Source organism: Electrona antarctica (genome assembly GCF_951216825.1).
Source record: "Electrona antarctica genome assembly, chromosome: 17".
NCBI lineage: Eukaryota > Metazoa > Chordata > Actinopteri > Myctophiformes > Myctophidae > Electrona > Electrona antarctica.
This window is the reverse complement of record NC_136798.1, coordinates 22,059,350-22,082,719: the sequence shown is the minus strand read 5'-3', so window position 1 is coordinate 22,082,719 and position 23,370 is coordinate 22,059,350. Positions and strand designations below refer to the sequence as shown.

The window sequence follows — 23,370 nt, the reverse complement described above, 5'->3', positions numbered from 1 at the left end:
GGGGATGCTTCTTCCCTTGTGACTACGACAGGGGTTCACTGTCCTGTGGCCATACCTCCATCATTGCCATGGCGATTGTTTCAGCCAGTGCACTAGCCTTGATGGATAACATGCCTCTCACTATTTGTCTCCTTCCTCTCTCAGCGGCTCCTTGTCAGACAGCCTCTTCACGTTCATCTCCAACGGTAAGAATGGATTTGTCTTCCTTGGACACTGTGTGAAAGATGTGCTATGTTCCAGTGATTATATTAGTCACAAATCGCCACGAATATTCTCAGCTATAGGACATTCAGACACATTAGATAACAAAATATCTTCATCAAGATAAAATAAACGAATGTAGCAGGGCGGGTCGTTGATTCATATATTGTTTTGTGCGGCGGGTTTGGTTATGAAAAGAACCTGGCCGGTGCATGACTATTACCAGGTTAGTGTTAAACCACACTCGGCCGGTGCATGACTATTACCAGGTTAGTGTTAAACCACACTCGGCCGGTGCATGACTATTACCAGGTTAGTGTTAAACCACACTCGGCCGGTGCATGACTATTACCAGGTTAGTGTTAAACCACACTCGGCCGGTGCATGACTATTACCAGGTTAGTGTTAAACCACACTCGGCCGGTGCATGACTATTACCAGGTTAGTGTTAAACCACACTCGGCCGGTGCATGACTATTACCAGGTTAGTGTTAAACCACACTCGGCCGGTGCATGACTATTACCAGGTTAGTGTTAAACCACACTCGGCCGGTGCATGACTATTACCAGGTTAGTGTTAAACCACACTCGGCCGGTGCATGACTATTACCAGGTTAGTGTTAAACCACACTCGGCCGGTGCATGACTATTACCAGGTTAGTGTTAAACCACAGTTGGCCGAGGTTGGTTGTCAGGTAATGTTACAGACAGGTGTGGAAAGGGAAGTACTTTTCAATACTTGCAGTAAAATTAACCCATTAAGACCTGAGCGGATTCTACTAAATGTCTACTTCAAGCAAAGACTTGAGTAAAAATATATAAAGACATTCAGAGATTTGCACACATTTGCCAGATTTCTCAAGAATAGCAGATGTACAAGTCATTGTGTGGCACGAAGTGGCGCTCTATGATGTCTAAAATGACACGGATGCTTTCCCGGTTTTAATGGGTTTAGAGAGGTTTTAGGAAGATTAAAGGTGTGGCACTATTATCTATTTCTAGCATCATGGGAAAGTCTTTATCTCCTGTTTTGTTTTCTTATGGTCATTTGAGTGCAACAGGCCCTTTAGCGCATTACCTGTAGAGACTAGCTCTAGCAAATAGACACATGAGTGTGCTCACACTCGCACACAGACGCGTACACAGACACACATGCACACATACAAAAAATGTACAAGGATTTGACTATGCGTGTAGACACACACACACACACTTTTCTTGCGAGGACCTTCCATTTGGCTACATTAATCCCTTTATTTTAACCATAATCAGACTATAAACTTTAAATTATACCACATGCCTAACCTGAACCCTTACCTTACCTAAGCTTAATTATAACCCTAATTCTAAACCCTTATGACACACTGGCCTGTTGAGATGTATACACTGCTTTACGCATGCACACACACAGATACTGTGTTTTTATGACCTTCACGCTCAAAAAGTTTTAGCTCAAGACCCTAAAGAGAAATGTTATGTCTCCTCAGCACCCAAACTAATGAAAACATTAAAAACATTAGTTTTTGATTCCTGAACATGTTTTGGGGGATTTGAAAAAAAAAATCTTTTGAACTAATAAAATGAAACGAAGAAAACGAAAAATAAAGGGAAAGTTACTCGCAACTCGCAAGTTGCAACCCATAAAAATGGTCCCGACCCAGTGGGAAACGGTGCTCTACAACACGTCTCAGAAGCATTCCCTTTTCCCCTTCATGTTGGATGTGAGAGATGGGAGATGTTGAGACACATCACCATCTGTGTGCCAGACAGGATTTCATCAGTACTGCTTCTACCAACTCTGAGGCCCTGTACACACATCAGACGAACATGCTTTGTGCCGTCCGTGTTTCATGGCCGCCTCAATGCTTTTCCAATGGAAGTCACGTGGTTTGACCAAACACTTGTGTTTGATTGCCCCCCTCCCCCCCATCAAACACAAGTGTTTGGTCAAACCACGTGACTTCCATTGGAAAAGCATTGAGGCGGCCATGAAACGCAGAAGGAACAAGAATGTTCGTCCGAGGTGTGTGTACGAGGCCTGCCTGAGGCCTCACAATCACATCCATTTCTTGTGTGGAACGATATGTTCCATTAAGTGTGGTACACAAATGTAGAAATAGGTATATAAAAAAACAACACATCTTTTAATTACTTTTTTCTCTTGATCACTTGCATTGCTGGCAGTGAGGATGGGCTGTTAAGACTATGAGATAATTTATGTTATCTCATAGTTGATGTGTTGGTTTGAGAGTTGCACTTGAGGTCCTCACCCTATATGCCTATATGCACACAGAATAACTCTTCCTTCTTCCAGGCCGCTTCCCTACTTCCTTCACAGGTGTTACCGATGATACTAATTTTGGCTCTGTTCCATTTAGTGTGCAGTGGTTCTCAAAAAAAAAACTCAACACCATTGGAAAGGTTGACCTACATTATTTTGAGACAAGCTATTGGAATTTGGAATATACTGTTTTGGACTGAAGTGCTAAAAATCTATGAAAATATGACAAGATGGAATATTCCCTCTACAGCAGTTTGCAGTTCTACCAAGGATTAGATGAAATTTTGTCCGGGCAATTGAAGACAACACAGGCATAACAACAAACTGCCAGTGAGAATCAGTTGTAATTACTGCATTCTGTTTATTCCAATGTGAAAGAGACTCCTCTCAGAACAGAATAGACATAATAGTACACAAGTAAGAGAAAGCACTGCAAAGCACAATGCCTGCAACTGGGCGAGGTAAATAAAAGGATGCAACAAATACACTGAACCCCACAAGCTAACAACCCTGAACATTCATTGAAAGGAAACTGTTCCAAAAATATGGGGGCCTATGTGGAAACAGACTGCCTGGTTGGCGCTGCAGCTGCTGACAGGCGCTTGAATGTTTTAAGGCTTCACCCCACTTCCTGCGTATTGTTGAGTCAACGCTTGCTGTAATTGGCCACTGCCTGACTCCCACACCTTACTATGTTATGTTCATCAAATACAAACGTGAAGGACGGCCTTTAGAAAGACAATGGCTTTAGTCTTTGCCATTGAGAGGTTGTGTGATGACCAGAAAACAAAACAAAGAAGCACTTGATGGTACTATGTTTTCTCTTGTAACAAAGTCGCTGTCTGTGTAAACCTTGTACTGTATACCCAAAGCCGTACATTTTCAGGAAATGGAAAAAACATTTCAAACATATTTTTTAAATGTCCCATGCCTGAAGAAGGCCGAAAGGCCGAAACGTTGCTATGACTCTTAAATAAACAATTCTCTTCAACCAGCACGTGGCCCTCCTTTTCCATATAGTTGCTGCTCTGCTATAGGACCTACGCACCTGCTGAAATCTAAACCGGGTGTGCGGAAGTCATCTCTAATAAATGTCCACAGTAAGATGTATTAAAAAAATCACACCCGTGTGAAGTGAGGGGCGCTAATATATTAAAGTCTAACTCATGTTGATTAGGTGATGTAATGGTGATGTAAAACAAACGGTGCCAACACAAACATTAAAAGCCATTAACAATAAAGAGACAATATGACGTAAATGACACATTATGACGTAAATCTTCCCTTCATTGTCAATGCGTTTACAAAACAAACATTGAACTAAAGACAAACATTTAACCTGTGTATAGGAGGGGCTAGCGCCCCTCGAACATTATATAAAACAGCAGATCTGCAGGCCCACAACAGGTGAAAAGGGTTAGATTAGATTTTTCGCTAATGTTGCATGAATGACACTGTCATACCTGTATGATGTACAGTATGAAGTATAAAATAGGGCATTCGTTTATGTAAAATAATACAATTAAAAATAGGGAGATACAAGGTTTGTGCCCGGCAGCGACAAAATAAAGACAGAATGGCAAAAGATTGTCAGAGAAAGAAACTTCAACAAAATGTCTATCCCGTCTCCATTCATCCAGAGTGTAAGAAGGAGTCCGCTTTGAGGCCTGTAGCCATCAATGGCAGCACCTGGCAGCAGCTCTCCATCTGGCCGGCCAACAACACCTCCAGCAGCAGGTCCCAGACGCACACGGCAGACAGGATGGCTGCTTCGGTCGGTGAGGCTGAGAGGGGAGCGTCAGCAGCTGTGCTCTGGGAGGCAAAGCAAAACGATGCGCTGCCTTGGCTTCAGCTGGACCTCGGCGAGAAGAAGAGAGTCACTGGTAAATACCACACTACCCTGCTGCAAACCTCTAAGCCTATTTTATATTTTGTAGTACGGCGTTCCACATACATAGCCAATCTACAAGCTCACAACATGTCGAGACGCAGTGGTATTGTGAATATGTACAGTATATCTGCTATTTTCCGATTACATTTTTTTTTGTTAGACACCAGGTTGAAAAAAAATGGGTAAGGTTTTACACTTTGGTAATTCAAGATTTTGCCATACTCAAACCTTACTATACTGTGCTCATCTTTGTACTTGCTCATGGGCAGGAAAGGAGAGTGTTGGTGAGAATGCTAAGAGCACATGTAGGCTTGCGAGATGCTACTGTGAACTAGCACGCTTCGTACCAGATGTTTTTGCCGAGTTGAGTTCGTGGCGGCGTTGAATTGGCACGTGTCCCCACCATTTTCCTGTTCCAGTTCACCCACTAACAAGGGTTTCTTTACGAAGCATTCTGGCGCCAGAGGAAAGACTCACGTTTAGCTTTCTCTTCTCCAGCAGTAATTATAAGCAGGTGGTCATAGTTTAAGCATTTCAATACACCCCCAGCCCAGTCTCTCTCTCTTTCTTTCTGTCTTTTCTCCCCCTTTAAAGGACCACTTCACCACTTTTCAACTTCTCTTCCTATAATTGGTCCTAACTAATGTTCATGATAAAATACCACATTTTTTTCCTACTCAGTCTGTGTCTCATAGGAGGGCTGTGGGCAGTTCAGAAACCTGTCCACCAGTGACATCATCGATGGTGAATCCAAGCTAATAGAAACGGCAGGCTTTCTTTTCCTGAAAAGTTGCAATGCAAAAGTTGAAGCCATCGTTCTCACGATAATAAAAATATAAATATATTTTAAAACAAATCTTGTTTAAAAAAAAATCTGCCTAATGATGATGTCACTGGTGGACGGGTGTCCGAACTGCCCAAAGCCCTCCTATGAGGCACAGACTGAGTAGGAAAAAATGGTGGTGTTTTATCATGAACATTAGTGAGGACCAATTATATGAAGAGATGTTGAAAAGTGGTGAAGTGGTCCTTTAAGTTACTAAAGAATGCCTTGAGTGGATTACTGACCATTCCTGTCGAGTCCTGGCCTGAGAGTCAGTTGGGTCACACAAACAGTTCAGTTTACTACTTTGGCCAAATCAAACATTGTTTCTATGCTACATGTCATACACAGGTGCAAAAATAAATACTGTGGATGTTAATTTGACTCTGAGAGTACAATTTAACCTAGTTTTACTGTGTAGTTACTGTACCTGTTTAATAAAGCAAAATAAAAAGTGGAACGGACATTACAGCAGACTCTGTCCCAGAAAGGGATAAACCTGAGTTCGATTATGATTGAAGACAGAGGAAAGCCTGATTTATACTTTATGTACACGCGATGCGCATTGAAGTTTAAATCATACCAAAGAATGGCGAGAGGGTTACAGACAAAGTAAGGGGTAAAATTGCAGCAGAGCGCATGTGAAAGTTGAACAGAGCGGGGGTAATTATACTTGTAAAGATGCATTCCTTACACACACACACACACACACACACATACACCCTCTACATACAGTAGGCAGCACTATCAGCACAGCTTAAAATCGACAGAATGCTTCTCTGTGTTGCGTTCTGGTCAAACAAGAGAGGGCCCTCACAAAGAACTTTCTAAATATAAGCCTGAATCCAGAATGATAGTTTATATGTTTTGTGCGTGTGCGTGTGTGTGTGTGCGCGTGCACATGGTCACCGCATCCTCGGTTGCTTTAATTGATTGTCTACACAGGAACATGTAATGGACAATGACGGGTTTTGTCCTTCAGTCGGGGAAGTTCACAGTCACAGAGGAACATCACTTTGAGTGGAATGTGCGTTGTTGTGACTGAAGTCAGCCCTGCTCAGCCTTGTGTGACAGAAGGGGATTATAAAATGGGCCTTTATTTTATAGGACCACTATGGAAATAAGCCCTCATGCATTTTGTGTTATCCTGTGAACAATTGAATATTTGTACATGGCTACATGCAGTATGTTTCTGTCAATTATTTAAAAAAAAAAAGTAAATCAATCAATTCTGGACGGCAATTGGTTGGCTGAGTCCATGTCCTACAAGTGACAATATTCATTTATTGTTATTACATCAATCCTAGCTCTGGTCCATAGCTCTAATGCGTTGCATTTAGAGCTATGTTACTCTCGACTTCCAAGGCTCGCATGAATGCAGACCAGCCTCTCGTCTTTAGCGCCGAGAGGCTGGTCTGCATGAATCCTTTTTTTTTTGGCTTTTTCTGCCCTTATTGATAGGATGAAAGTAGTCTGACAGGAAATGGGGAGAGAGATGGGGGGGGGGGGGAGAGACACACGGCAAAGGCCGTCGGGACCGGGAGTCGAACCCTCAGCAGCCTAGGTGCCCAGACGGTTGAGCTAACCATCTGGGCCCTTGCAATAGATTTTAAAAGTTTTATACAAGCTACATGACACAAGATGTTTTTATACAATGCCATATACAGTACAGTAGATTTATGGAACTTCTCAAGACTGAATACCTTATAATCATAATATTGTTTAAATGCTCTTCTTTGAACATCCTTAATGCACTAATTTTACATGCAGATAAATTCAATAATTAGGTTCTAAAGGAAATCACAATTACAAATTTCCATAAGAATTAAATTGTTTAAGGCAGAGGTTCTCAAGAGTTCCAGGGGGGTCCCCAGTTATATGATTGATAGTTAAGAAACAAATGGACCCTTATGGGTATGCTGGGTCTTTAACTCTGAGAGTTATGGAGGTCCATGGCCTGCCCTAATGCATACCAAACTGTGGGTCCTTGAAATTAAAAGGTTTGGGAATCACTGATAATAGGCTTTGGGGCTAGGAATGACCCTGGGTTAAGGTAAAGAGGGCAGAACACGCACGCACGCACACACACACAGACACACATGCACACAGTGCTACTGCAAGTAATCCCAGACACGGTTTTGGTGCTTTGAGGTCGAAATTCATTTTCAAACATGACCAGAATTTGACATAATGACTGGTGTAAATCGTCTACTCATAATTCCATATAATGTGACATGATGACACGTTACCGCTTTGACAGTCTGTCTCCATGGTGATTAGTCTGCTTTTTGCTGACTTTATGACTCCCTTCACCCAGCTCTCAACATTCCTGTAGTGTAGAGTGTGCTTCATCTTAACCAGAGGACAAAGTCAATTCAAACTCTACCTGCTGCTTTTAGTTCCCTGTGCTATTACTAACGTTTTTCGTTGCCACCATCGCAAAAAAAGCTTTCTCAAGGTGGGACGATGTTGGGTCTCTGCTCTATATCTCTGCTGTTGAGAAGAAACCACCTAACTCCAAAATGTTCATTTTTCAGGAAATGAAGAAAAACATTTTTTGAAACAAAGCAATACTGCCTCATCAAAGTTGGTATTGTGACTTTATATATTGTCAATTACTTGCATGAGAGGGGGATAAGTGGTGGAGTTAGCTGCTTTAGCAGACAGTTTGATGGTCCAATGGAGTTAAGAGGTTTTGTCCGAAGCGCTTTTTACTACTTTCATTTGTTATTTTTTTTAACCAACACACATGTAAAGGGTGTTCAATAGCACAGATTTTTGCAAAACAATTAAAAACCTCAAGAATGGAGTTGGGAGGGGGCACGGTGGCACAGTTGGTAGTGCTGTCGCCTCACAGCTAGAAGGTCCTGTGTTCGATTCCCGCTGTGGGCGTGGTCTCGCCTCCACGTCATCAGTGCCCATATCAGAGGTTGGTGAAAGGGCCTTTCTGTGTGGAGTTTGCATGTTCTCCCCGTGTCCCCTAGGGTAGGTAGTACCTCACAGAAAACATGCAGTAATCCTGGTCTCTAAACTACCTCCCCCTGGCCAGCCTGATGGAGGGGAAAGGAACTGGTCGGAATAACGTGTTCCTTCAACGCGCTACGTCCAGCCGGGGAAACTCCCTCCTATCAGGTGAAAAGAAGCGGCTTGGACTCATCATGCATAGAAGGAAGCATGAGATCAGTCCGCAGCCCTCCCCAGGTTGGCAGAGGAAGTGTAGTGCCCAGGATTACATTAGATAATTGACACTGGGTGAAAAAATGGGTTGCAAAATCGTGGGATAAAAATGTATAGTAAAAAAAAATCAAGAATGGAGTTGGGTGGTTTCCTCCCGACAGCAACGAATGTAAAGTGTGTTGAGATAACTTGTGATTTAGTACAATTATAAAATGTAGTTGAATTGAACTTTTCAATCAAGCATATCGATGTGATTGGTTGCCGGCTTGTGTGACTGAGAGCATAGATATTAAAAAAAATGCCTGCAGTTCGTTGGAGCCATGTGTGTTGACGCGAGGGCGGAAGAATTTACACTGGTACGCCGGAAGAGTGGACGGAACACTACGTCATGCTGCCACTCAAGTGACTACTGGCCAATCACAGCGCATCTTTCCCGGGACTTAACAGACCCGAACATGCGCTCTGTGACACACACTCATGCTTCCTCGGGGCTTCGCAAGGAATCTCGGGAATTTTTTGCCCTCCCTTGAGCACATACGCTCCAGAGCCGAAAGGGGCGTCTACCTTTATATGTCTATGACTGAGAGCATGTAGCCCGGATGTGTGGTGCTGGTTGTACTCTCATCATTACAGAGCAAGTTCAACACAAATCTCTACGTTCAAATTAAACTACTGTAGACCAGTGGTTCCCAAGAGATGTGCGATGAGACCAGGTGTGGCTTGGGATTTTTGGGAACACATTAACACTTATACCGCCATTGCCGTAGATCTAGGTCAATTAAAGCCTATTATTTAATGCTACGCTTAACACCCTTGCCATAGATCAATGGCAATTGCGCTTTTATAGCGCTTAAGATCGATCAAGCCATAATGCTACTTACGTTAGCATCGGTTAGCAGCTGTTGTCACAACACTGGGTCGCCCATCTTAGATCGTCGGCACCATAATAATCCATTCTATCTGTTTCTTTCAATCACCTGTATCTCCTATTCCGTGTCCCAGATGGCATTTGTGGTCAAAACAACATTTCTTTGATGGCACAGAGCCGACAATGTGGAGCCCTCTAGTGCCCCGGTATAGATCCATCTTGTAAACAACAGTTGAACGGGACCCGTTTCATTTACTAGTTTATGTTCACTTCCGGAAGTCTGGAAATGTGGCTTTTCAAAATAAGAGCTCAACTGGGAAAAATGCGTGAATTAGATCCTAATAGCGGGCTAAGTGTTAATAATAGTAATAATAATAATAATAAATAAAAATGTATTTGGTCCTCATTCCTGTGCGGTATTTGTCACTGTATTTGTATATTTATATGAATCTTTATCCCATATACTGTATCAGTCTGGCTGAGCATCTTGTATTTAACTTCTTCTCAGGTATCATCACCATGGGTTCCTCATGGATGAAGACACATTATTACGTCAAAACTTACAGGATTGAGTTGAAAGAGAGGAGTCGCTGGAGAGTTTGGGCTCAAAATAACATTACGGTGAGCTCACTGCTCAATACTGCAATGTTATAATGTGTGTTGTTTGCCAGGCCAATTTTAAAAGTGCTGCAGGGACAACATGTACTGTGTGTCAATACCAATTACAAAAGCGCCGTACTATCATTAAATGCAGCTTTCTCAGTTACACATGTCACCACAATCAGGTGTTAATGCAGATAGTTACCATTTCAATTTCAAAGCATTAATTAAATTAGTTGATTAACTATTGTATATATTTTTTAAAGTCAACGTTTTAGTTAGCCATAGTAACGTTCAAAATTATAGTAAATAGCAGCATTAGTACGCATAGTACGACCATTACTAAACTTACTAACCCTATCTCTAACCCTAACCTAAACATAACCGCAAGCACGGGAGCAGCGCATGTTCGCCAACCTTAATGCATGTCGGACCACGGGAAAGTCCCCATATCATCAAGCTTTCTATGTCTCTCACGTTCTTTCTCTCTCCCTCTCTTACTCTTACTCTCTCTTACCAACTTAAGGATTTTGAAGGAAACCAGGACAGTCTCCACCAAACAAGGAACAACTTCCATCCGTCTATTGTGGCGCGATATCTCCGCCTCATCCCTCTCTCCTGGGACCAGCACATTGCCATGAGGGTGGAGGTACTTGGTTGTACCAATGTCAGAGGTAACACAACATATAGTCTTGCTCACGGTCAATGTAATTAGATTTTTGATACACTTGTGCATTGTTTTGATTCCTCAACTTTGTTCGATCTTTTCCCATCAGCCAACGTGTCAACTCAGATGATGGTAGAGACGCAGCCAACCAAAGCTAAGCCTACGTTAGCTGACACTCAACCTGGGCCCTTACATGTAGACATAGGTAGGTGTGTGTGTGTGTCTATTTCTGACCTGTGCAATTACATACAGTACAGTACACGTTTTAAAATGATGTCAGCGATCCAAATTGTGCAACAGCGTGTTTGAAATATAGTATGTTAACAAACTATAACTAACAACAGTGGTGTTTGGACATAGTCTGCCTGCTTTTCTATTGAGACATTAATGGTGTGGACGGGTAGGACCATTACTGGTTGACAAGAGGTATTGCATGAAATTCTCGCCTTCCAAATCAAAAGTAGACATTTTGGTGCTTGCTATGGAAAGCAGCTTTCTTTGTTTTTGTAAAGTAAATGAGTTTGCTTGCACTTTTACTTTACTTCTGTAAGTGTTAATAAGACTGCCAGCCCTCGCCACCCCCTGTTCTCCCCTTGCCAGCCTTTTTCCTTATATCTTACCTTTTCAAGGCTTGCTGCGTTTAGCGTTTTTATTTTATTTATGTATTTTTTGTGGGAGTATAAATGGCGCAGGGGTGTGTAAACGTTGTTGAACTCCATCTCACCCTCCACCCTACCCTCTGTCCTCTGTCATCAGTCAACATGTCATCTCACCAGACGTTAGGAACTCAGCCAACCAAACCCAAGCCTCTGGTACCTGGCCAGGACACTCAACCAGTGCCCCTCCAAGTAGACATAGGTACTGTGTGTGTGTGTGTGTGTGTGTGTGTGTGTGTGTGTGTGTGTGTGTGTGTGTGTGTGTGTGTGCGTGTGCGTGTGCGTGTTTGGCATAAGTGTGTGTGTGCAATAGCAAGCATCTCTTGTGTTTGTTACAGTGAAACTAGCCATCATCATCGTTCCCACGTTGCTGTCGGTGGTGCTGCTATTGACTGGAATCTGCCTCTTTAAAATGCTGCACAAGTACGTACAGTCGTACACACACACACATACACAGACACTAGTATGTACACACAACCCTCTGATCTGATTTATTTTCTCTTGTGTTTTTTATTTAATTTCTCTGCCTTAGGAAACAGAACAAGGATCATTCTTATGGTTCTTCTGAGGAGAAAACAGGTTGGAGAGAGATGTTTACTTTAACTACTTTTTAAGTTGTTTTTGGGGCATTTTGTTCCTGTTAGGATAACACTGTTTCTTGTGTATTCTGTTTTGATCCAGGTTGCTGGAAACAGATCAAGCAACCATTTGCCAGGCACCAGTCAACAGAGTTCACCATCAGCTACAGCTCTGACAAAGAACCCATACACAAACTGGACATGGTCACCAGCAGCATGGCAGGTTAGGACCAGTAAACACATGCATGCACACTTCATGGTACACACCACAAATAAATAGCAGGTGACAATGTGTTATTATGAACATGGAGACCGATAGTTTTTGTTGTGCGACACTGGACTGCAACTAAGTATATATCAGGATTTAATTGTCCATACACACCATATGGAGATTACTCACTCAACTAAATTACCGGTATAGTTAATGAAAACTAACACAAAAAAAAGATAATAATATAAATAAAAACATTATCTGAACTAAATAAAAAAATTATAACTAACAAACTGAAATTATTGACAAAATGCCCTTCACTTAACTGAATATATATTTTTTAAATTGTATCTTTTGTTGAGTTTTTATTGCACAATACACCTTGTTGAGTCTGACAAACAACACAAAGTATGAATAAAACTAATAAAAACTCAACTAAAACTAATATAAACTAATAACTAGCAAATCTACTCTAAAAATCTAATTAAAACTAACTGAATTAGAAAGAAAAATGTCAAAACTATTATAACCTTGTTCCAGAGTATCAGCAGCCTCTGATGATAGGCATGGGAACCATGTCCCGGAAAGGTTCTACATTCCGTCCCATGGATACGGACGCAAATGACGGCACCGACCCAGCGACACACTACGACTACCTCCAGACGGCCAACCAGTACGCCCTGCCTCTGACCAACCAGGAACCAGAGTACGCCACGCCCATCATAGAGCGCCACGCCTTCCGCAAGGACAACTTTCTGCCCGATGCAGGAAGCTACAACGTGCCAGGGACGGTGATCAGCAAAAGCCCCTCGTTCCGAGCCTCGGAGGGAGCATACAGGAAGCCTGGGTTGGGAGGTTCCAGAGGTTACCAGACGCCCCAGGTGAAGAAGACGGAGCGCTCGGGACAGAACTCGGCTGGGCTGTATGACTGTCCCAAGGTGTCTCAAAACCACAACCAGGGTGAGAGGCTTGACCCCAGGCATGCAGACTACCAACAGCCCCAGGCCAAACCGTTGGTCATGGAGAGTTATTCCACGCCCAGGGATTGTGTCAGGAAAAGCCCAGTGTCTGCCCCCGCCGTGGGGCTACACAGGCCAGATCCGGAGGGGGGCTATGGAGGAACCTGACTGCGGACTTATCTTGGAAATTCTGAACCAAAATCTGAGATACAATGCACATCATTCTCAGCATGAGGATTTAACAGAATGACAGAATGTTCTTTCGCTCAGGAAAAAGTGGTCATTGACATCTGGGATGTAATCATCCAGTTGAGACAATCTTGACTCACCAGTGGAGTACTGCTATGTGGATGTTTGAGTCATCAAGACATGGTGGAGGACCAAACCCAACTGTGATTGAGACATTGGCCTTTTTTTGGTGCTTTGTTTCAAAGAATGCCTACATCTCAGAGGAACTACAAATGAGTTGCAAAGGCTAATTTAGTTCCAAAAATAATAATTATTTATTCTTTTGGGATCACTTGTGGAGACCTTTTTTGTACATTTTGATAACTGTGTTCAGTAGTAGCTAGTGCCTTCAACTCAGATTTGGGTCCAACCTCATAAACTTAGTTTAAGACTGATTTAGACTGGTCTGAAGTTCTCGAAATGGACCAGTCTAATGTTGCTGCAGTATATGTTAATATCATTGCAAACAAAAAACATTTTTATTTAACTTTTTCGAGCCAGAAGAGTCAGCCACCCTTCATCCAGTTTACCGACAATTCAATGTGTCTCCGATGATGTAGCTACTAGTAAATTATTTATAGATAAAGGGTATCTTTAGATGTATATTGCATTGTCTGGATGACGTTTGGATTCAAGTCTTGGTCTGTGCCCCTGGAATTGTATGCAGATTTTAACTGAATTCTATACTGAATTTTAAATTCCTTCTTTTTGTTTGAGGGATGGCTCGTAACTCAGTCACCTCAGTCTTTAGCCACACTGTGAGCATGGCTGAATGGTAAGTGGCCACGCTGTGTACAATACTGTGACTCTCCCTTTACATTGCATTAATCATCCACCCCCAAACCCAGGGCCAGGCTAAGCGTAAACTTGGAAAATACATGTACATAACATGTCTAAATGAAAGAAAATGGTGCCCCCGTTGTTTCTGTTATTGCCCTGATGGAGAGGGAGTTCTTTCAAACATCAGGGAAGATCACTTGTCAAATGTAGAGAACTGCTGTTGTGTTGAAGTTGGCGTTTTGTGTTTTCTAGCAGACTGTATTATTAGTTACCCAGTGAAGCCAGTTCAGGACACACGTGTGCGTGCGTGCATGCGTGCGTGCGTGCGTGCGTGCGTGCGTGCGTGCGTGCGTGCGTGCGAATGTGAATAGGGGTCACAGTGAAAGGACTTGGTGTCCAAACAGTCACAATAAAGGCTTTGTCCTCTACGGCTGCAGGTGGCTTTCATGCCCAAGCTTTCATTTTCTCTTCTTTTTCTTTCTCTCTGAGCTGGAGTGACATCACTATTAATTCAGTCAGTTCAGAACATAGGAACCAGTGATAACCATTATTTTCCAGTTGTTTGCATGGAAGTTGCATATACTGTAAGAGCCTTTTGCAGGAAGAAATTGAATTTGTTCAAATGATTCACTACAAAACACAATGACTACTACAAAGATACACTCCAGTTTAAACTGATCTGAACTTATTAACAGGAAAAAAAAACTCCACTTGATGTGGTTGTTATTTATGAGCGAAGAGAAAAAATAGTTTATTTTGTTTAATTCTACATACACTCAAAAATATCGGTTTACTTCATTGTTAATTTGGTTCCATTTCTACACTCTCAGAGTGATGGAGGTTATTGAAATGAAAAGGTTTGAAACCACTACTGTACATACAGTAGTTTGATATGTTTGCATTGGTCTGTGGAGAGATGTGTCCCCTAAACACCTGCTGGGTTTCCTAGACAAGACATTCAATACATTTCTAAAAACACTAATAGCTTCAGCTTAACCTGATAAGGAGTATCCATAGTCATGTAAACACTTTGTCTGAATATCTTAATCAGAGTATGGTCGTAATTAGGATAAGCTTGATTATTGGGATGGCCATTTTTACAAAGCACAGATAAAATCCTCTCCCAATTTTCTTTTTCTTTTTCTTTTCTTTTTTCGCACTTGATCACAACCTTGTCTGTAACGCTTCTGCACACACGATAAACTCTGATGTTGTGACTAACTTAAAACCAAACAGTTTTACTGAACAATGGCATTACTGTCAAAATAACTACTTTTGTACAGCCGGTACCAAAAATGATACAGGGAAGAGATCCATGCAAAACCACGATCCCACCACACAAAATAACCTCTGCTCTTGACGGTGTGGCAAATTAACTCAGGATATCTTTCCATATCTTGCCATGAGTCCAACCGTATGCTTAATTTGTACTCCATCATACAGTGGTGTCGCTCATGAGAAAATAGAAGATTTACAAGCTCACAACGCATTGCAGACACCATTGTACAATGAAGTGTAAATCAGGGTTTAGTGAGGCATTGCTGCTTTATACTCAGGACAGGAAGACTGGATTTTGTTTCTGTGAAATGTTCTTTGGGAGATTTGTTTGTTTTTAGTTTAGGGGGGGGGGGTTAAGTGGTGTATATTATGAGTCATATAATTATGTGATGTTAGAGGTTTGATTGTGTTTTCAATTGTTTGAATGCAACTGCTTCACATACCTCCGTGAATTCAATCATTATTGTCTGCAGATTCTGCTGTGATTCTAGTGGCTACCATGCAGTGTCGAGTCATGCGCGTCTGAGTGTGTGCGCGTGCGTGCGTGCACTGCTGTTGTGTCTAAACTGAGCCTTGAATAAAAGCTACTGCCAGCAGCAGCTGACCACCTGTGTGTGTGTGTGCGTGTGCGTGTTTGAAAATGCATCTCAGCAGTTATGAAAGGTGGAAGTCTCTGACCTCAACATTCCAGTCATATGTGGGCCACATTCCAAAACTGCCTCCCTCTGCAGTCACTTACACCTGATTTAGAATTTGTCATACGACAGTGTTGCTCACCAAAGATAGCTGATCTACAAGCCTACAACATGTTTGGTTTTGGGTGTTGTTGGCAAGGTGCTCACTAGTCCCAGGTGACTAGACAAGTTCTTTTTACTTTTTACTGGAAGGTTTCCCATTTTCAGTACTTTTAACTTATGTTACAATTGTAATTATTATTACAAAACGTATTTTAACCACTTTAGCCCTATATGCATTTCGGCCATTTGAAAATATCCGATCTACAAGCTCACAATGCGTTGCAATGTGATGCATTGTGATGCTTGTAGATTAGCTATTTTCAAAAGGTTTTGAATATACATTTGAAAACTTGTGAAATGGGACATTCTGCATAATAGTAGGCCTACTTTCTATTTTTGGTATTTTAAGTACATTTTGATACCAATACTTTTGTACTTTTAGTCGAGTAAAATTTTAATTCCGGGCTTTTACTTGTAACCACATTGCAGTATTGATACGTTTTTACTTAAAGGAGCATTCAGTGATTTGGGTGATTTGGAGAAAAAAACAGTCTGCCTTGGTAACAAGATGTGCACATGCACACGCTCTACAGTGGGGGAAGTACAACAGACCAACAGCACACACACCAAGGCTCGCCCCACTCGATCATGATTGGAGGAAGGCCTCTCTCATCCTGATTGGATGAAAGCTTTGCCACCCAAAGCCCAAACCGAAACTAGGGTTTTTTTTTTACCCCAGGGGCTCACTGGGGACAGGGAGGAACTCCTTATATGGTCAGCACACTTTATAGTAGGGAGGATTATCCAAAAAATAAGAAAAAATAAGTGATATTTGAATTAAGTGAAATCACTGAATATACCTTTAAAGGTATATTCAGTGATTTCACTTAATTCAAATATCACTTTTTTTAATTTATTTTTAATTGGGGAACCCTCTAGTGTCAAGTCACCTGCCATTGTGTGACGGGTTCTCCTCAGTGTTGCCTGGTCCGCATATTATAAGTGACCTTGGGCTTGTTTTTCTATAACGTTGCTTGTAAATATTTGTGGTTGCTGTTTTTTGGGGCTTGTTTCTAAAGTGTAGTTGCTTATTTGGGCTTGTTTCCTAATCCTAAACCAGTGATTCTCACACAGTGAGATTTGTCCAAGGACCCTACAACATCTAAACATATTCTGTACCAGGGACCCCATACCAGATTTGTGTTGTTAAAACATTTTTTTAAATATTTCACATTTGTCCTAAGATTCCTAAGATTATAATTATATATTTTTGAGGGGTGCCAGCCCCTCCTATACACCGGTTTAATGTTTGTCTTTAGTTCAATGTTTGTTTTGTAAACGCATTGACAATGAAGGGAAAATTTACATCATGTGTCATGTAAATTGCCTAGTTGCTTCTTTTGGGCTTGTTTTCATAGAACTGGTCGCTTATTTCTGTCAGAATCTGGCAACACTGGCTCTCCTCACTCTCCCTGCAGCCATTGCAGACCATCAGCTAACTTCCATCCACGTTCACTCCATGAGAACCCAGTCAATGAAAGTTCTTATTCAATATAAAAATCCCTAGCTCTGATGAAGTAAAATAAAGTGATGCAAATAAGAGTAACTTACGGTACTCTTCTAGCAAGAGAGGCAATGTCCTCCATTTGAGGAATAGTGACAGTGTGGGGTTTTATAGAAAAAGAAATCACACCAGTTACAATCAACATGGCAACAAGCAACTAGATGCTAGTTTTAACAAGCTCCATTGACAGGCCATTTATGACATCTGATTGTATTCAACCACGGTACACTCACCACTATTGCAACTGTACGGACGGCTTGTTTCTATGCGTTTCTGTCTTCGTTTGTGTGCCGTTTACGTGTTGATTTTATGAATCGGGAGTCAAAACAGATGTAATTTCTCCCTATTTAGTTATGGCAATTAACCCTCAACACAGAGGTACCGTATCAGAGTTGGTTCTGTTGTACCATGGTGGTGGCTCACCTTTCCACTGGGGAATCCATCCTACTACTCCAGGTAGACATAACCAGAGGGGCATCGGTCCCAATAAATACCTCCCTAGTTTCTACTCACAAATAAACAAATATAGAGCTATAGAAAACCACAAGAAACCCTACGTTTGAGTATGCACACATTTCTCAGTTCTCAGGAGGATATAAAGTTGAAGTTTTCTGTCTGTCTATCTGTCTGGGGCGATAGTGGGAACTGTATGAGATACATCTGATACAAGTGGAGGCTTTCCCACATACCTTTTGTAGAATTAGGAAGTCACATGCGGCAGCACCCACTCTCTTACACGCACACACACACACACACACACACACACACACACACAGTCAGTTTGTGCACTGAGGAATGTGACAGTGTGGTGTCAGTGGGGGGCAGCAGCTGATTCTCATGACTTCCACCTCCCCCTTCCTCTCCTCCCCTGACCTCACGTGTGTGTTAGCATACATGCCATCATGAATGAGTTGGATTGTAGAATTGTAATAAAGGGCAGGGCATCAAAAGATTTGAGTTGTAAAATGCTTTACAAATTGAAAATAGCCAATGAACAAGCTCACAACATGACTGTCAATTCAATTCAAAGGGCTTTATTGGCATGAGAAAACATACGTTTACATTGCCAAAGCAGAAAGCACAATACAACAATACAGCAATACAATCAAAACAAAAAATATGTACATTTGAAAATCTTCAATAGATCAATTTCTATGTACCAAGATCACTGGATGCAGGTATAGTGCAGGAATATACACAGGACTGTCATGACATCACATTGCGCCACATTGTGAGCTTGTACATTGGCTATTTTCAAATAAAGTATAAATTAAATAAGGTTAAAATGGTTAAATTGATCCTCATGTTTCTGAGGACCCCCTTAGGACGCCCCGCCGTTTGGACCCTTTGAGAACCACTAATATATAACACAGATATTCAATAATATTTGCAATGATTAAACTATTGTATCTTTGAAAACATTTCATTCATTCTGAATGAAATGTTTTCAAGAGGGAGGGGTTTACCAGGCTAAGCCTTGTCCCCTGTTTCTTTTGAGCTTGTGTGTTCATTAATGATCGGGTAATGTGTAATTTATCATATCCAGAAGCGTGTGTACTGGACGGTGTCGGGTTTGTACCTGCATGTCAGATAATCTAAGGCTGCATAATAGGTTCATATCTGGGGGTTAAAAGATCTGAGATAAAGCAAGAAGTCAACCTTGCTTTAAAAGTAATAAAAACCCTTAACCACTTGATGGAGCACTTCAGTATTCTCAACCTTATTTTCCTATGATGGCACAATTTCTCCATCTACTTGGTCTGTGACTCAGAGGAGAGCTGTGGACAGTTCAGAAACCTATGATGTCACTGGTAGGCAGGGTGGTCGTGTAGTGGTACTTTTCGGAGTGGGAGAGAGCAGTTCAGATTATCACAACTAGCAGTTCAACCAGAATTTCCTTTTATTTTATATATCAAGTGTATTTGCCGTTCTCACTTTGGACTGTTACATTATAACAATTAGGCTATGGCTATAACATTTTCAGCTAGATTCTCAAATAGTGCTGTGTTATGACCACAGCTCCTCTTTAGCTGAATTAAGTTTGAGAAATTATCACTTTACACTCATGGCATGTAGCAAATCAACGATCAATTACAGACTGAGCTGAAATGCATTGCATTCTGTTTCGTTTTAGTGATAATTGATGACTTACATTGAATCCAACTACTTCCATTTCATATATTTACTGCATAGAGGTTTGAATTCCTTTGTCCTGCCAAAATCCTTCAATTAAAACATAAACGGAGTGCCTAGAGCAGCGGTTCCAACCTTTTGTGGACGAGGGCCCACACAACCTTGAAAGTGTTTGTGTGTGCATTTTAAGAGCATGTTTATTTTAATACTCAATTGATTGTGTTCCGGCTTGGATCAATAGAACAAACATAGTATACTTTAAGTTCCTATTTACAATGAAAACTAATTTCTCAAGGTATTAAAGAAAAAGTGTTTATTTATTTTTATCATTAAAATCTTGGTGTTTGGCCAATTATTTGGGGCCCACTTCCAATGTCCCACAAGTTGAGAATGTCTGGCCTAGTTCACATGGTGAGATTTTCCAGTTTCACTGTAAACGGGTACAGTAAATGTTACCTTTCTGCCACCTGGTGGTCAGTAGCAGACATTATACACATATATGGTATGTAGTGATTAATAGCGTAATTTAGTGATTAATTATCATGAACTGAATATTAATTAAATTATATATATCACCAGTTAATACAGATCAGTCTAATACATTCTGAAGGATTTTAAATTCTTCACTGAGGCAGGGTCATAGATCATCCAGCAATATACAAAAAACAAACAATTTATTTCTAATCAAGGAAGTTTATTAACTAAAAATCACACCCGTGTGAAGTGATCATACATCTTATCGTACATCGTGATACATCATCTCATTCCGGTCAATCAGAATTTGCATCCTCACCTTCATCATCAGTGTTTGTTACGTAACGTTTGTGTTTACCCGAACACTCACAATTGTCCATTCATTGTCAATGGCATTTAACGTTTGTGTAGGACAAAATTTGTGCACATACACCAAAAGCTGGACATAGGAGGGGCTAGTGCCCCTAAAAATGCATATGCCATACGACCATAGACGATATTAATGTTCTGATAGGCTACAGGAATACAAGATGTAATTTCTGCTGTGGTCCCTGATTAGAACTTTATGTGCTAAATATGGTATACTAATTGTTGTGAGCTCCTATACAGAAAGAGAGAGAGATGGAGGTAGGTGAGAAAAGGAAAGAATAGAGAGCTTAAAACAGTAGTGTAAAAGAGCCCTGTCAATAAGTTGATGAAAACAGGCCTAATGGTACAAAATCATCACAAAATCATTCATGAGGAGAGGCCAGCCCTAATTTATAGACTACCGTCCTAATCAATAAAAAGAACAACATCTACCAATGTACCCCTCATCCCTCCTCTGCACATTCCCTGTTCCACACACCATAGCTGACCACATAATCACCGCCTGCCCCCTGTATAAACCACCTTCAGAGGCCCCTATTCGATGTCGGACCTGAGATGAGGGCGTGGCTGTACGCTACTGAGCTGGACATCTGATGATGACACACGAAAGAAGAAGGTTTGGCGATAAAGCAAGAGAGGCGAGGTTGAGATGGTTTGGACATGTGCAGAGGAGGGATGAGGGGTACATTGGTAGGATGCACTTTAGTTTTTATTCATTAGGACAGTAGTCTACTCTACAGGTTGGGGCTGATGGCAGTGACTCAGGAGGTACTACTGGTAGAGTGAAGCCTTCAGGGGCACTGAATGGTCACCATTGCCCCCTGACTCCCCCTGACTCCCCCTGTCTCCCCCTGACTCCCCCTGGCCTTTAGCAAGACACTGAACCCCTAACAGGGCCACTGAATGGTCACCATTGCCCCCTTACTCCCCCTGACTCCCCCTGTCTCCCCCTGACTCCCCCTGGCCTTTAGCAAGACACTGAACCCCTAACGGCTCCTGATGAGCAGGCTGGTGCCTGCCATTGGTTGAAACTTGAGAATGGGTGAATGTAACAGGCTTTGGATAAAGGCGTAATGAAGACGGATTGAAAGAAAGTTGTGAGCAGACCTTGCACTCTATAGACTACTGATGGAAATTAATTTAGATACAGAACTCTACCTGTCCCCTGTATTCTTTGTTTTGGATGGGGAATTGCTTTTAGGCAAAGTACTACATGTAGGCCTACATGCAGTAAAAACAACCTACACACACAATGTGGCTTTAAAAAGAAACCAACCTTTTATTACGATCATAGACTTGGTTGAATTACTGCTACATGGCTAATATGAATATTTGTACAAAAATGCAGTAAAAATAGCATGATTCCTTTCATGTAGTCAAGAAAGGTTGTTGTAGTACAGTTAGATGGCCGGTAAAGATGTTTCTCACATAATTTGTACACAAAACAAGTTATACACATTCCCTACATGTTCCAACATCACAGTATCAGTGCTCTCCTCTCAAACCAATGTGTATTGATTGTGGAAATACAGAGCAGTATTAAAATAAAATAAAAACAGGAGTCATGAAATGAAAGACCTACTAATTCTTCTGTTTCTGTAGTTGACAATGTAAATGGAACACTACATACTAGTAAAGGTCCAGGTCCATTTGGTTGTACATTCTCAGAGTTACACATGAATAAATGTTTTTTTTTACTGCATCAGATGCAGTGGCCATTCTGATATAAGTTCTCTAAGGCTTTAATTTAGGTACAACTGCAATACAGTTTCATAGTTATTCATTCAACTTGTACAGCTTTTCTCTCCGCATGGTCATAGGACCCTCACTCTATTGTAAAGGTGTTCTCTTAGAAAACAAAAAACATTGTCAAATGTCTACAGAATCATGTGGCTGTCGGACAAGGCTCATCGCTGCATGGGAAAGTAACTCATTTGACTTGAATCATGTAAAAATGCTAATGAATGTGTCAGTGGCGTGCACAGATAGACACTAGGGGGTGCTAGAGCACCCCCTGCCCTTTTGGCAATGTGCCCTTTTGATTTTTCAAAAATAGCAGACCTACAAGCTCGTAGCGCGCCACTCGGTGGCGCGCTATGAGCTTGTAGATCTGCTATTTTTCAATAGCTAAAGCACAACATAATGCTAACACCAAAAGGGGTTCCCGCCCAAAATGGGTTAAGGCAACCGGCCGGTTCCACGCGCTGCACAAGGTGCCCTTTTTTAACTTGAGCACCTGCCCCTCTAAATGTCTGTGCACGCCACTGGAATGTGTACATGAACCTGCGAATAGGTCTTCTACAGTAAATCGAACCGATTATAACAATTTAACAAATAATACATTTTCAAAACTAGTCGATCTACAAGCTCACAACGCATCACATTGTGACACGATGTAAGCTTCTTGATTGTCCAATTCATGGAAAAAGTCCTGCAATTAATCACTAAGATAACCACTAGCCTTTTTTATGTTTGTTTAAAAACCTTTAAACACATTTTGTCTCTTTCCCTTTTATAACGGAGGCATATGGAATGGTCCTATAAAGTCAATAAAATGTGTGTGGGTGTGCGTATGATTGTTTGTAGGCTATCTGTCTACGTAGCTTGAGAACGGCAGACAGACAAACAGGTACTCTGACTATAGAGGGTATGCGTGTGAATACCTGGAAGTTATGCGGAAACGCCTACTGAGTGTCAAAAAACTTTCTGGCCTTGACAGCCCATAAATTCAAACAGAAAAGTCCTATTTGATTACATTAAAGGAGCATTCAGTGATTTGGAAGATTGGATTGGATGATTTGGGAGAAAAAAAACGGTCCGCCCCGGTAACAAGATGTGCACATGCACGCACTACAGTGGGGGGGCATGCGACAGGCAAACAGCACACACACCAAG

The 23,370-nt window shown here is 41.5% G+C and overlaps 1 protein-coding gene across 1 annotated transcript in view; it reads left to right on the top strand.

The window, feature by feature from the left end:
- dcbld1 (discoidin, CUB and LCCL domain containing 1) overlaps positions 1–14,350 on the top strand; it is a 37,567-nt gene extending 23,217 nt beyond the window's left edge. Inside the window, exons 7-16 of the mRNA XM_079525541.1 lie at positions 145–185; positions 4,123–4,365; positions 9,750–9,862; positions 10,368–10,515; positions 10,618–10,713; positions 11,265–11,366; positions 11,503–11,587; positions 11,697–11,743; positions 11,846–11,965; positions 12,494–14,350. Of these exons, the coding sequence (XP_079381667.1) occupies positions 145–185; positions 4,123–4,365; positions 9,750–9,862; positions 10,368–10,515; positions 10,618–10,713; positions 11,265–11,366; positions 11,503–11,587; positions 11,697–11,743; positions 11,846–11,965; positions 12,494–13,080 (1,582 nt within the window). The 3' untranslated portion in view covers positions 13,081–14,350. The remainder of the gene's footprint in view (positions 1–144; positions 186–4,122; positions 4,366–9,749; positions 9,863–10,367; positions 10,516–10,617; positions 10,714–11,264; positions 11,367–11,502; positions 11,588–11,696; positions 11,744–11,845; positions 11,966–12,493) is intronic.
- The last annotated feature ends 9,020 nt before the right edge of the window (positions 14,351–23,370 follow it).